The 15,167-nt window shown below is 39.0% G+C and overlaps 1 protein-coding gene across 1 annotated transcript in view; it reads left to right on the plus strand.

Annotated features, from left to right (window-relative positions):
• Nucleotides 1-6,390, plus strand: part of DGKE (diacylglycerol kinase, epsilon 64kDa) — a gene marked incomplete at its 5' end in the record, with an annotated part of 9,331 nt that extends 2,941 nt beyond the window's left edge. Inside the window, 9 exons of the mRNA XM_009700736.1 lie at nucleotides 682-715; nucleotides 954-1,097; nucleotides 2,981-3,138; nucleotides 3,416-3,467; nucleotides 3,619-3,732; nucleotides 4,226-4,297; nucleotides 4,805-4,932; nucleotides 5,784-5,895; nucleotides 6,199-6,390. Coding sequence (XP_009699038.1) covers nucleotides 682-715; nucleotides 954-1,097; nucleotides 2,981-3,138; nucleotides 3,416-3,467; nucleotides 3,619-3,732; nucleotides 4,226-4,297; nucleotides 4,805-4,932; nucleotides 5,784-5,895; nucleotides 6,199-6,390 — 1,006 coding nt within the window. The remainder of the gene's footprint in view (nucleotides 1-681; nucleotides 716-953; nucleotides 1,098-2,980; nucleotides 3,139-3,415; nucleotides 3,468-3,618; nucleotides 3,733-4,225; nucleotides 4,298-4,804; nucleotides 4,933-5,783; nucleotides 5,896-6,198) is intronic.
• Nucleotides 6,391-15,167: the final 8,777 nt, after the last annotated feature.

The raw sequence follows: 15,167 nt of genomic DNA on the forward strand, positions 1-15,167 counted from the left end.
GGTATTTATGGTGAAAAGCCACTATAATAAAAGAAATGTTTGAACTAGAATAAACATCACTTTGCTTCCAGAAGATCCTGCTGACATTGTGTAAGATCAGTAAAGGAAACAAATTCATGCAGTTTGTTCTTTTAGAAGAAATAGCTTTCTAGAGAGAGATTAAAAGTGCAGAGGCTCCTCCCACCCCCAAGCTTGTTATGGTTCTAATACTGGCCCAGTTTTTTAATTATAGTAATACATGCAGTAATTCTGTTAATGATAAATATCTAGCTCTTGAAACATGTACAATTTTTAGAAAATTAAGTATTTAGATCTTAATTTGAAACCTGTATTTGTTTAAATCCTCACTTTACTTGTGAAAACGTCAGTGTTTACAGTTGCTGCTTTGTGTTGTTGCTTTCCCCTTAAAATCCACTGGGATGGCACAGGATGTTGACGTAAGGCAGTTGTTCCTTGGATTTCCTGGCTGCACCTTAATACTCTTTGGAGTTCAAAACACAGCCTTAGAATACAGCCTAATAGAAATCGCTGTGTGTTTGTTTTAAATGCATCCTAATAAGACTTTAAAGGGTAAACCTTTTTGTATGCTGAGTATTTAAAAATAACTTTCATGTTATTTTTCATTACACATGAAATTAAACATTGTGCATTCATTAAACATGAAATCTTTCGTGTTTACAGAATTCATCATAATGCTTCTAGATACAGACTTTTCGTAGGACTCTGTCAGCTCGGTTTATCAATGCCATTTATTCCTAGTGAAGCAGCTGGAACTCTATTGTGAATTTGGGAAACCAAATCCTGCTCATAGAAGTCAAGACAGCTCATTTGCTAACGTAATACTGTAAATGGAGAATCTTTGGTTTGCATTAGAATTAACTTCTTGAAGTTGTTTATCTGTGAGGCAAATCCTGAATCGTGTTCTGTGAACTCCTTATTTTCCTTTCTTCTAGGTTTTTGATCTAAGCAAAATTGCACCTGCTAAAGCACTCCAACTTTGTACCTTGCTGCCTTGCAACGCTGTCAGGGTTCTTGTCTGCGGTGGGGATGGCACAGTAGGCTGGGTCCTGGATGCAATTGATGAAATGAAGATCAAGGTATTATGTTTTAAATTAAAAGATGTCTTATGGTGAAATGAGTTTTGGAGCTGCTGAAGTGCTACACCTAATCTCTTACCTGCATTTAGTGTTTTCATCTTCCTGAATAAGCCTACAGAGAAATATTTGCAGAATTGCTTATTCATATGGGGGTTGGGGAATGCATCTTGTTATCTGTCCCTGTAGTTCAGGAAAAATATGAAAGCTTTAGATTTTAAATGATATTTAAAGTCGTTCTTTTCCATAAAACAAGAAAAGACTAAGCTGTTCTTTCCTCTTTGTCTAAACAGATTTATTTTGTCCCAAATGGCATTGCTAATAATGGCTAATGTGCTCTGACTGCTTATTTCTCCCAGCACTCTTGATCTTTTACAATAACCTCATCATTTTGCTGGCTATACCGGTTATATTGCCATTGCATAAATGAGTGCAGTAATTTGCTTCTGCTCCTTATCGTATACTCTAAAAAAATGTATCAGTCTGCAGCCTCACCTATTAACAGCAAGTAGAGAAGGAAAAAATAAGCTGTATGTTTACTGTTGAAGTGGAAGATATTAAGATATTCCAATTTACAGGGTACTACAGAGAACTCCTGAGAAAATTAGGAAAGAAGAATAATTACATGGTCTTTATGCTTTACCTAATAAACTTATTTTCTAGTGATAAAAGGAAGAAAGTTAGCTTTTTTCTTTTCCCTGCAGCTTTCTTGTTAATACATGAAATGTTGTAGTTGAAGGCCATTATTACAACTGCATGCATAATCAAACTGAGCTTCTTTGAGAATTTTTATATACTGGTAAAGTAGAAATGCAACAAAGTGTAACTGTAAAGGTTAATGAATATGAGTATATGGTTACTTGGTCTTGGACACTTGATATATCATCCCTCAGAGCCAATATAGTTGATGAAATCTGGGTTCTTTGTCTCCAAGTATTCAAATTGAATCATTGGAGTTAAATAAATACCATTGAGATTATCAGCAAAACCTTTTTATTATCGGCAGTAGATTGTTTGCTCCCTTCATTTATCTTGACTCTCAAACACAGGTTACTTGGCTGATAACTGTTCTTGAAAAAGTAGTAACCATAATGCCACTTACTGCAAGTAATTTTCACAGCTGAATTTCAAAGGCCATAGCAGATCTGAAATAACTGTTCACCTTTCTATGGTAAAGAGAGCAAAGACCTTTGCTAAGGTGGACATTTTGAATCTCTGCTGCTGTCACTGTGATTTGCAGAGGTGACTATCATCTGCTCCATCTGTTGATGACAGTTGGATCTGTGTATGTATGTGGTACCTCTGAAACTTAGATACTGACTTTCCTTCTTTGAGTACGTGAATTTCTGTCTGTGGTTGAATACTGTAGCAGTATGTGCATCTATTGTTTTAGACCTAACCTCACTTCAGTCTTGTAAGAGCATTTTGGTGTCTTGTTGTGGTTCACAGCCTTGTGTGTTATGTTTCTCTTCATGTTCATATCGCTTCCCAGAGGTATGTGCAGTAATAGTAACTTACAATGGCTGCAGCAAGTCAGCAGCATATAGTCAGGAAATCACATGAGAAGTTCAGGCTTCCACTTCTAGATCCAAAGCATCCTTCTTTTGAAGGAATACTGTGCTCAGTATTAATAATGCATTGTTTCCATATTGTGTTTGTATTCTCTTTTCTTCTCACAATGGTTTAACATTTCCTTCCTTTGCATTATCCCTACAATAAGTACTTAAATGTGCCATCTGCTGTGCTAACGCTGCCAGCTCTATTGCTCTGCACTATGTAACAAGCTGCTGTGAAGATTAATTATGTTTATCTAACCTGAACATTTGGGGATAAAAGGGAGAAAATGAGTGCTGAAGGAGCTAACGTGCAGTGGTTTTGTATCCTAGGGCCAAGAACGTTATATTCCACAAGTTGCGATTTTACCTCTGGGAACAGGTAATGACCTGTCTAATACACTGGGCTGGGGTGCAGGTTATGCTGGAGAAGTCCCTGTAGAACAAATCTTACGAAATGTCATGGAGGCAGATGGAATCAAACTAGATAGGTGAGTAACAGTGAAAAGATAAATTCTGTAGAACCAAATACTACTGTAGCTCTACTGATACCCAGTCGCAGCAGTGTATGTAAAGAAACACAAGTATTGCTGGAGGGAACTGCAAAATAACTGAGGTCTAAAATTAGTTTGTCTTTAGTTGTTCTACAAGGCTTAACTCTTTCATAATTGAACTGAATTTGAATCTTTTGACTTGATTCCAGTATAGATATGAGATTCCTAAGTGAGAAGTCTGTCATGAGTCTAAGTAATGGCTGTTGTTTTGCAGGTGGAAGGTTCAAGTAACAAACAGAGGATACTACAACTTAAGGAAACCAAAGGTATGGTTTGCAAGTATGAATATGGATTCTGTGGAATGCCCACATATTTGTACTTATTTTTCTGGTTACCTACTTCAAAATTAAACACTGTGACTTTTAAATCCCAATAATGATATTTAATAAGACCATAACTAGAATTTCTGTCTTACAGGTATTCACTATGAACAACTACTTTTCTGTAGGACCTGATGCTCTCATGGCTTTAAATTTTCATGCTCATCGTGAGAAGACTCCCTCTCTGTTTTCCAGCAGAATTATTAATAAGGTGTGTTTGGTAAAGTGACATTTTCTCCCTGTAGTTGTTGACTTGACTTAAGGCTATTTTTTGCTTTACATTGCTTTTGTCCCCTACTTCCTTTCAGGCTATTTCAAGAGTTTGAACTCATTTTTCTTGGGGAGGGGATTCCATGGGTAAAACATGTTTCCAGCCCACTCACAAGTGTTCTGCCTTGCCTCTGCTTGCTTGCTTACAGAATATGCTGTTTGTTCAGTTTTTGTTTAGAATGTCTCATTTGCTTTGAAACTTAATGGGTTAAGGATGTTGCCTATTTCCTTTTAAAGTGGAAAGCAAGTCTCTTGGGCAAGTTGTAGCCTATCTCATGAAGAAGGCTTGGTTGAAGGATGTGCAAATATGCTACGTGTGAATTTTAGATAAGGTTTGCAGAACAATAACTATAGACGAATATTTCAAATAGCCTTCATATATTTTTCTAACAGTGTTTTCTGTTCTTCCTGTTTTGGTTTTTTTTTTTTGGTAGGCTGTTTATTTTTTTTATGGAACCAAAGACTGCTTAGTACAAGAATGTAAAGATCTTAACAAAAAGATTGAGGTAAGTTTCTTAATTTGCTTATTCTCTGGACAATCAGTGGAGTGTAAAAACTTACCCTGTGAAAGAAAAGGGTAAAAGCTTCGCAGTTTACATCTATATTATTTTTGTATAAGGATGGCTCTGTACTTGGAGTATTTTTTATTTCCTTTTGCTACTTCATGGAATTCATGTCTTTGAGCTTACTGAAAATTTAAATTTTTTCTGGCCTTGACTCAGTTCTATGAGTTCAAGTACTGATATTCAGATAAAATTTGCCTTAGCACCAGAGACTTACATAAGTGAGAGTTCCTTTTCCTTTTCTCTATTAGCAGAAGTTTATTACCACTTAAGATATCTTGTGAAATCAGAAGTCATTTTTTTTAAAGTATGAAAAGAAAACGCGTTCTATTTGTACAGGGCCAGTTTTTCTTCAAGTGGAAGCCTATTAAATGTGTAAAGAGAATAACTAGCTTATATTGAAGTGCTGAATTTGATCCGCAGTAATTAACTTGTGTTTGTCTTTTAAAGCTAGAGTTGGATGGTGAGAGAATCGACTTGCCCAATTTGGAAGGCATCATTGTCCTGAACATTGGATATTGGGGAGGTGGCTGTAGGCTCTGGGAAGGAATGGGTGATGAACCTTACCCTCTGGCGAGGTACACTGTGCATCTTTTTTTTTCCTTTAACAGTTCTTGTTGTGTTAGCAATTCCCTCTACTATTGTGTGCTTATGTAGCCACACTTGTCTGAAAGTCAGAAGAATTCCTTGTGACAGTAGGCTATCTCGGTGTTTTGATTATCCTCATGTTAGAGACTTGGACTAAGCGCATCCCACACACCAAGTTTTTTTTTAAGACTTTCTCACAATGTCTGGCATGATTAAGCAATAGCATTGAAGAGGCTATTAAAAATAAAGGTAGCCTTCAAAAAGTAGAAGACACGTCCATTTCAGAATATAAAAGAACACATCTTAACAGAGGTTAAAATATAAAGTAAAAACAAAGCAAGCTAAAAATTTGACTCCCATCCTTGAGTAAGTTGGCTGGAGCAATACTAAAGAGGAGAATAGGTGGGTACCTTAGTCACCTCTTGTGACTTCCTTCTTCAGAAGACATATATATAAACATACTTAAAGTTCTGTTATAAGGCTTGTGATCCTGGATTTCTAAAAAATATTTGGGCAAGGTCCTTTACCAAAATCTAAAAAATTAAGCCATTAAAAGATTTTCCTGTAGATTTAAGGCCTATGATGAGCCTTGGAAAGTCATATATCCATAACGTCCAGAAGCTAGCTGAGGTGTACCGGCTGGTTCCTCTGTACTTGTGTCTTTGTGCGGCTGCTTTTGTCGTTCAGTGCGATTTTGCTGTCCAGGACAGATGGGTAGTTTAAACATATTTGTAGAATAACATTTGTCTTCTCTATATGAATAGCCATAAAAGGACTGTGTAATGTGGTATTCTACAGCTCATGAGTGTCACTAAAAAGAGTCGTCTTTCTTAATTCATAGACATGATGATGGACTTCTGGAAGTTGTGGGTGTTCATGGTTCTTTCCACTGTGCCCAGATTCAGGTGAAACTAGCAAATCCTGTTCGCCTAGGGCAGGCACATACAGTGAGGGTAAGTGGTGTTCATCAACCTGTTCCCCTAAATTTTTTTAATGCTAAGTATAGAATTTCAAGCACTCAACTGTTGCAGTTTGCAGTTGAGCTAGATGTTTCTCTTGCTTAGTAAAAATTAGTTATGTTGTAATTCACAGCCATCTGTTCCTGTGGTTGGTGGCCTATCAGTGCAACTAAGTATATACTAAGTTTCTCCCTGGCCAGGCTGAGAATGTGCAGCATCAGTATATTGCAGTTGTAAAAGGTATCTTCAGAGCTACTTGGAACCACTATGATTGTGTGTTCTTCTGTTTGATACTAGCTGATCTTGAAGAGTTCAAAGATGCCGATGCAGGTGGATGGCGAGCCATGGGCGCAGGGGCCCTGCACTGTTACCATAACTCATAAGACACATGCACTGATGTTGTATCACTCGGGTGAACAAACAGATGACGACGCTTCCAGCGCATCTGAGCAAGACCATGTGAGAGAACAGACGGATGAAGATGTTTAGATCTTTGCGGAATTTGAAGTAATACAGCGGTGAACTTCAGCTCATTTAAAAACACTGAGAACGCCTAATCTAGATTACGGTTTATGCTGTAAGGTTCATACTTGTGAATGAACTAGATCTGAGGAAAAAGCCATGCTTTCACATTCATAAAAACTTTCACAGCTGAATTACCACAACTGTTTTGCCTTTTAGGTTGGTGGTGATGCCCAGGCTTTCTAGCTGGAGGAGTTAGTTATTCTAATGGCAGGAAAGAGACAGATACTGCAGCCCTTCCTGGCTGTGGAATCAGATCTTCTGCACATACACAGTATAGTACGCAAAATGTTTGATACCGTTGGAAAGGGGAACACCGGGGAGTTTGGCCTGCTTCCACTTGCCCTCTTCCCCAGAACAGTTCCAGAACAGAAAACCAGACCAAGTAGGATGTGGGCTGGTTTTCTGACAGCAGCCTGCTCCTGGCTGCTATCTCTTCTTGGGAGCAAGGCAAATACTTTTGTGCGCACCCGCTTGTGCAGCGTGTATCTAATAGTCTTGACTGGGAGAGGGGAGGATCTAGGAGCTCTTAGGAAGGTGGTTAGTGAGACAGATGCTTTTGGACCAAAGGTTCTGGAAATGTTCTGTTAGCAAATGACCTTTTTCAGTGGCTTTGTAAGCCATAGAGTGCTTCTGAGGTCCTGAGTGCCCAAGTTACAACTTCAAAATAATTGTACCATGACTTGCACTGAATAATTCTGTGAGGGACTCTGCTTGGGTTCAGTGAGAGACTAATTCTAGTTTTTGTAAGTAGCAACGTTGTAGTTCTTGAGGAGGCTTTTTGAAAGAAAACTTGGACCAAGGAGCTGTCTTTTTTACCTGTTTAGAGGAAGGTTTTAAAGAAATAATGATGATTGGCAAATGCGGGTTTTTTTAAAGGCTTGTTAAAGATCTTGCTTCATAATTATCTGAAAATGATCAATAGTAAGTCAGTCTGTTAACTGTTTCAATGTTAAGTGTGGAGGTCGAGAGCTAAATTTGCAGAGGTTAGCAAGTTGTGGTGACTTTTGTAACACTGGCGTTCATGTGTGTAATTTGATTATGAAAAAAAGCATGGAAGTGGTTGTTTTCTGACTGGCTCTTAGAGGGTCAAAGATACCTTGTTGGACCTGAAACTTCATGTCCCATATGAATATAGGACGAGAAAAAGATTGGTGGCCTATACTGATAGTAAAGGTTAAGAACACATACAACAGTACATGGAAACTGTCAGTTTGGCATATCTAAAGCTTCTCGGGTTAAAAGTTTCTCAGGTGAAAACATCTTCATGGTTAACAAGTAAAAATCTGCTTCCTTTTTTCTTTTCTGTTGTAACTATTTTAAGCCTGCAGCAGGTGTGTGCTAAGAGTTGAGGTTTAAAATTTGTCACGAAGTAATTCAGTTAAGTCCAGTTGAGTTACTGAAGGTGATCTTCCAAGTAGGAAGAGAATTTATGGTGAATGTACCCTGCATGAGCCAAGATCCTAAGAGAAATTGAGAACTTTTGTCTGAACTTTGAATTTTGCTGCTTTTGTCAGAACTCCCCCAATCTTTTTTTTTTTTTTCTTTATCCTAACTGGAAGTGATACCATAGGGTAAAGTAGGCTATGTTTCTAGGTTTTGTAAAATGAAACTGTTTTTCAACAAGCTATAAAATGACGTTTGCATTGACAGTGAATGAACTATTTATATTTTAAAATAATTTATTGAAACCTTGGCAAAGTCAGTATTTTTTAAAACCTTCAACTGTAATCCTCTTTGGAGAGCATTTTTAACTTGATGGTATTTGTTGTAGAAAGTGTATGTACTAGATCTTAAATTCACTGATAATCAGTAGTATTTATAGCTGTCTGAAAATGTGATTAGAGTGTAATGAACTGTAAAACAGAAGCCATTTGTAAATTCCATGTTCATTAGCCTTGTACACCTCATCTTAAATATTTTATCGTATGTAAATATAGAGAACAAATTAATAGTTAAATCTATGTAAAAAGTGTTTAAAATACCCAAAAGTTAGATAAATTCACTACCCTTTTTTAGTTATGAGATTCAATTTATGTTAGCTTAAAAAAATCTTAACTAGTTAAGTCATTAATTTTTTTTAATAACTTGTAACCATCAGCATCCTCAAAATAGTGAAGTTATATGCTATGGTTCTTGCATAACTATTGTTTACAAACAAATGACAAGTCTCTGGAAAAGCAGGGTATGTGCTATGAAAGGCAGTACTTTCTCAAGAGAAATGACACCACTGGCTATGTAATCTAAACTACTCATAATACAGTTCAAAGAGTTACCTGAAGTTGATCAGATGATTATTCAAATTGTTTTACAGCCTAAGAACCTTTAACTGTTTAAAAACTTCCCTCTTTGAACTCCTGACATCTAGAAAAAAAATAATCGATGCCAAGACTTTGAAAGTCTCCCTTTTTTACAGTAGGTGAGCTGGCTTCTCCACTTGTGCTTTGCCTGAGTGGGTACCAGTGGTGGTGTACTATGTTCAGGCAGGCAAGGGCCTGCCGCTTGCTAGGTGTCCAGTCCTAAATGTGTGAAATCCTCGTTGGGAAAGGTAAATCCATCATTGCTTTTGGAGAAGCAAGGGAGAACTGCAAGTGAAAGTAGCATCTAATTGGGCACTTGTTTGGGAAAAGCCCTGGTAAATGGTCTTGTTGGTATTGGACAGGTTATCCCCTTCTTGCATGTGGAAGTGAAGAAGTTTGTGTTTCACAAATTGGCTGTTAGGGATTGCAGCAAATGATAGGTAGCAAACGTAGCCATTGTAAGCATGGGGAACCTCTTGTAAAATTGTATTTTTGGTATGGAGAATATTCTGTGAGGTTGAAGTATGCAGTTCCCAATCAGATACGGAGTCATCCTTCTGTTGTAACTATATGTAGTGTCATATGCATGACCAAAAAAAAAAGTCCTTTTTAAACATACAGTGTGAGCATTAGGATCTGTTGGGAAGTCTTGCTGTTTCCAACATGCTGTCCTTTGATTTCAAGGTATCCTCCTTTCCAGTGTGTTGCAAATTGAGTTACTTCTGTGGAACTGTTTTTTGTCGAATTGCAGACAGTAGATGTCAGCAAGGGGCTCCCAGATTCTAATGCTAGCACAAATGAACTTTTCTAATTTGAAACATATCTGTAGCTGCTTAATGTTGTCATGTGCGTGTTGTGACTGTAAAACTGGTACATGCTTTTTTAATGTCGTAGGTGCGTAAGGCACCGGTACAAATAGCTACTCTGTTCTAATCGTCTGCAAACAGGTGAGAAAGCTGAAACTGCTGCAGTACAGTCTGTGTCCGGGAGAGGGCGCACTGCCGCCGGACCGCGGTCCTGCAGTGCCGCGGTTTCCCCTGCCCTCCGCCAGCTCCGCTGACGTTTGGTCGGGTGCCGCTGACGTCACTGTCGGTGCTCGGTCCTGTGACGTGCAGTACAAAACCTTAAACTCGTCTGGAGAGCCTGTCTGTGGGTCGGCTTCCTGCCCTCCGGGCCTCACTTGTTTGCACACACCTTGCGAGGACGTATATGCATGCTTTCAGGTGCCTAGAACTTCTTGTCGTAAGCTTTGTTTTACTTTGTTTTCACTTCAGCAATTCATAGCAGAGTTAAACTGTTTCAAATACCACCTGCATTTTGGATCTTTCTCCGTGACTGGACTTTTTAGAAAGGCATCTGAAGTCCAAACTTGCGTTCGTTGTCTTCAAAAACAGCTGAGGTAAATGGCATTCACTTGGGTATTTTTCTTCTGTCTGTTGTTCCTGGTGTTTAAAGCAGAGTAGGGTCGTATTTAGATCACGCTTTTAACAGCACTTTGGAATTACTGCAGTTATTATAGTCTTGTGTTGTCTTTCTACTGCAGTAGCTATTTCTGTTTCAAATTAATTTGGAATTATGTTCAAATTTGAACATTTTTCTCAGCTAGTGCTGTTATGAATTGCATTTCATGTTCATCATGTAAAGACTGTATAGCATAATTTATGCATTTGATACTCTTTTTTAATATGTTCACTTTCAATGTTTCCTCTTCATAGGGTTGGTTTTTTTCCAGGTCTTGCTTTTCTTAGGCACTAAGTAACTTGAAACACCATTTAGTTAGAAGCTTTAAGTACGTGCCCTCAGAAAACAGACGAGTTTTTCCTGGTTGCAAAAGAAAATGCTACTGTGTTTGAGCACATTTGAAGAAAATCATCTTGTTGAGGCAGTGTTTATAGCAACAGTAAGTTAAAAGTTTCTTCTGTATAACTTCAGCTGATTCAGATTGAGAATTTGTTTTATGCTGGCTCACTTTCAGGTAAAAATGCCAATGGGGACAGTATCAAAAGCTCTGCTGAAATCAAGGTAGTGAGCTTTTCTTCTGTCTGCTTTATCCTTCATGCTAGTTGGCTTGTCAGAAAAGAGAATTGGAATGGCTTCACACAGCTTATTCCTAGCCTAGTAACCCACCTGTTTGGCTTTTTCAGTCCCCATCACCACAGCTGGAAGGTACTAGAAAGTACTCCAGAGGTTCCCAGTCCCCCTGACCTGTTTTGAAAGTACAATTTTTGATCTTTGCTGCTGGGGAGGAACCTCCACATTCTCCACAAGTTCTGAGAACTGATAGTTTAAGGTTCTGGTTTCAGTTTGGCCAGTTCCTTCTGGTTCCGCGCTATGTTGCACTGAAGCTCACAGCTTTTTATAGTGTATGTTATTGTATCTTACCAGTTAAAAAAAAACCCAAACCTTCAAGCACTGTACCTTAGCTGTGAACAGCATAATGGTATCAATGGTATAATAGTTACTGGCTTTTACTTGGCAACTAATGCTTTTTGGTAGAGCACCACTGTAACCTAGTTAGTTAATCTGTGGGTAAGAGTAGAACACTTAGGAATCTTTGCATGTGTTCTAACTGAAAATCCTCTTTTGTTCTGTTATTTCATACTGACTGCTAGCAGTTTTCTTTCTTTTGGAAAAGAAAAATAGATTTGACCCTTCAGTTAGCAGTAAACTAGGATATCTTCAGATTTTAAAATACTAGTACATAACTGATCCTGTTGAATGTGAACCACTTATTTAAAAATGCTCTGACTTTTTTTCCTAAGAAATGATAGCTGCTTCTTGAACACAAGAATGAGACAACAGAGACCACTTGTTCATTTAGCAGTTAAGTATATTGAGAGAATTTACATGTCCAGTATTTCAGCTTCATTTAGGCCACAGTTCTAAAAGCACAGCATGGTCAAAATTTTCTTTATCTCACTAAGACTGCTGAATACCCAGTTCAGGTTTTGGGCATCTCAGGGAGAGACTTCTAGCTGGAGTAAAGCCACATGCCTTGACTAAACCTAGTGATGTTATATGTACTTACATTAGCTGACGATCTGGCCCTTAACTATTCAAAAGTACGAATGTATTCAGAATTGTACTTTTTTTCTCATTAACGCTGCCCTGTATACCCTTCTTGCTGTATGTAATTCAGCTTTTGCATTGTTTCCTTTGCAACTTGTTTGTAGATTTCAGCCTAAAAATAATTTTAAGCATAAGTGGGAACTTAAAATGCAAGTTTGCTGCATTCTGTATCTTCAAAGTTTACATCCCTCAAAAGCCATTTTGTCTGCTACCAACTGCTGTATCCTTAGAGTACCTCCAGCCATCTTCTCTTTCTAGGATTTTTATAGTTTAACAGAATGGATTTTTATTTTTGTAGTTTGTAACTTTAATATGTATAGTAGTTATTTCTATTTAGTAATTAGTGATCTGAATACTGTAAAAATGTTACTTTTAAGAGCTGTAACTTTGAATTAGTAATAACTACTTACAAGAAAATACCAGCATGTTAACAGTTTTTTAAACAAAAAAGTTATTCTTTAGCTTGGAAATACTGTGATGCTGTGACTTGGGATTTGTATTGAATGTGTTTATGCATATATTCTGAAACTGCACTAAATAGGGAAAAAATGAGCTTAAAATGCAAGTAATAGATCAAAAAGTAGAATTTATAACATCTTAGGGGGGGGGTTTCAACCGATAAAGGTGATATTTGGGATTCAGTATTTTTTGTTGTTGTTTTTTCCTACAGAACAGTAAGGGAGGAGTGATCAGTGTACTCTTGACAGAACAGTTGTTTCCTTGTGGTGCAGTTTCAGATACATACTATTCAGTGCCCAAACATAAGCAAAAGCCATCGGCACCATTCCCACCTCTCTTCTCAGAAAGCAGAAACTCAGAGCAAACCTGACTGCTCACAGCTGTAAAGCCTATGAGATCTCACTTGCAAAGAAATAACCAGACAACGTAATACTGAACCTCCAATATAAATGTTTAAAGTCAAAATTTGCTAATTTTTCCTTGGCATCGAGTGAAGTTTTCAAATCCCAAATTGTTTTTCCTTTGTTTTTTTAGAAGGCGGCAGGCTGAAATGAGAGGGTAAGGAGGTACTACTATAAAACTCTTGGTCAGAAAAGCTGGGAAGTACGTTCGTTACTTGCTGCGTAGGCACAGGGAGTGTGATTGTGGAACATCTCGTAGAAGTCTTTACTTTCTTTGCGCCCTCATTGGCTTCATCCAGTGTTTCTGAATCGGGTGATAATACCATTGCCCCCTGTAATTGTGATGTTGGCTCAAATCATTACCTGTGGGTGATGTGGGTACTTGGGCCAGGTTCTGTCTGTAAGAAGCTGCAACATCAGTGGAGTCACAGAGCTCCCCCCGGTTCTGTGGCGGTACTCCACGTTAACACCGGGGAAACTGAAGAAGTCAGTTGTATCGTGGCCTCTCTCTTGTGACTTGAGCTCCCAGAAGGCTCTTTGGGAAACATCTGCTCCATAGTCTTCAGAGAAGTTTGTAAATACAGATCTTTTCGCAGCACTGACTCTGTTACTGATTTCCTAATGCATCTTTTTGTTGTCTTGTTATTTGTACTGTATTTCTCTGTAGGTTAAAGTGTGTGAATTAAAGTATTTAAACTCAGTTTTTCCTGTTCCTCACTATGCATAAAAGCAAGTGTGAGTTTTCAACTTGGTAACAACCTATGATGACGATAACTGCCTGGCTTTTAGAGGGCTGTGGTACGATAAGCTTGGTCATTCTGAGAACAGAGTTGTATTTTGTTGAACACTGCAGCCATGCTTCTGCCTAAGATCCCTGCTGCAAAGTCCAAGTGTTTCAAGCCTCAGATACATGGAAAAAATTGTAGACAACATGGTAATGTCATTCTGCGGTAAAATTAATACTGTTTGGTAACCTACAAAGATGTCTCGGCAGCAACTTGCTCACTTCTGGTCCATCCTTCTCCTTGAGGTGTTCACCCCTGGGGAAAAGCTGAATTTGTGTGGCTTTGTAATAGATGTGTTTAAAACCCCCAGGCTTCAATACAAAGTTGAATTGTCTACATTGTTCCTTCTCACCGATGTCGTCAGTGACTTGGGATCTTAAAACAGTTTGTGATGCACACACTTTATTTAGTCTAAAGGGGGAAATAGACCTACAAGTTTCTTATCTTAAAGAGCACTTCTAAGTAAGAGTTTTAATGGGAGATGTTTTGGTGTTATGTGGTGGTAATATAAACTGGAGGCGGGAGGGCTGCTAAGCACAAATCAGCGACATACATACAGGGCTTTCCGCAGAAAGGGGAAATGCTGCTGCTGGAGGATGTTCAGAGATGAAGTGGCTCGATGCTTTCTCCGGCTGGCAGCAGATGGGGTTAGCTTGGGCGTTTGGAAGTGAATAAATCCTCCTGTGGGGCCGCTTTATCATGGTGTCACTTCCCTCCCCAAGTCCTCTCCTCTGTTGCCCGATCTCGTTTGCACAAAAGAGAGAAGGAGCTCTGGCCTCTTAGCTCCTGTATTATGCTGCAATGAAACCTTTTAAAGACAATTTGTGTGGTGTTTTCCGTTCCAGATGGGGTCAGAGCACAGCTACTCAGCAGGTTTTTTTCTTAGATGGGTAAGACAATTGTTTCACAGAGCTTTGAGGATCACTGGCACTAATGTCAATACAAGATCTAGGTTTAATGCATTTGTAAATGTTTTTAGAACCGTTGGAGTGAGCTGTGCACTGCACCAATTTGAGCCAGGGTTTAGCCTGAAGTTGTGTAAGAAGTCACACCACAGGTACGTGTGGGGCAGAACGTGGGATCTTAGAAAAGTACAAGTCAAGACTGAATTCTGTTTCTGTCTTTTGATAATAAAAGTAAAAATGTAAAATATTTGGTGAATGACAAGTGGTGTTGTGTGAGGGTCCAAATAAGATTCAAGGAGTTCAGTGTTAGACACTTGGGGGCTAAAACTCTGGTTTCAGGATATCTCATCTAGGAAATACATTTTCCTCTTGAGGAAAAGCCCAGATTGCAGAAATGTAGCGGACAAACTCGGCTTCTCTTCCCTCGTGCAGCTGTAGGCAAGGTGAGAACACGCTGCTGACCGCAAGGTAACAGATGGCCGGGGAGTCCTGGTGACCATGGGCGCCGAGCGGGGAACGAAGCGGTGCGGATCTTCGCGTGTGCCACCGAGCAGCGCCGAGGGCCCCTGTCCCCGGCCTGCTGCAAAATCCCGATTCCACGCTTAGGAGCTGCAGGGAAGAGCCTCGCTCCCTCGGACCTGCGAAAGAGCAGCTCCCCGTGTCGTTCACTGAAAATATGGAAAGGGCAATGCATACAGAAATCTAATTACTGGCAGGCACAGCCTGGCTTTTAGCACGATAATTGCAGGCCCCTGTGCTTGCTTGTGCACGGACCCCTGGAAGGTTCTCCTGAAAGCCAAAGTTAAAACCGGTGAATTTCCGTCA

This window comes from Cariama cristata, unplaced genomic scaffold (assembly GCF_000690535.1).
Source record: "Cariama cristata isolate BGI_N322 unplaced genomic scaffold, ASM69053v1 scaffold10695, whole genome shotgun sequence".
NCBI classification, from domain to species: Eukaryota; Metazoa; Chordata; class Aves; order Cariamiformes; family Cariamidae; genus Cariama; species Cariama cristata.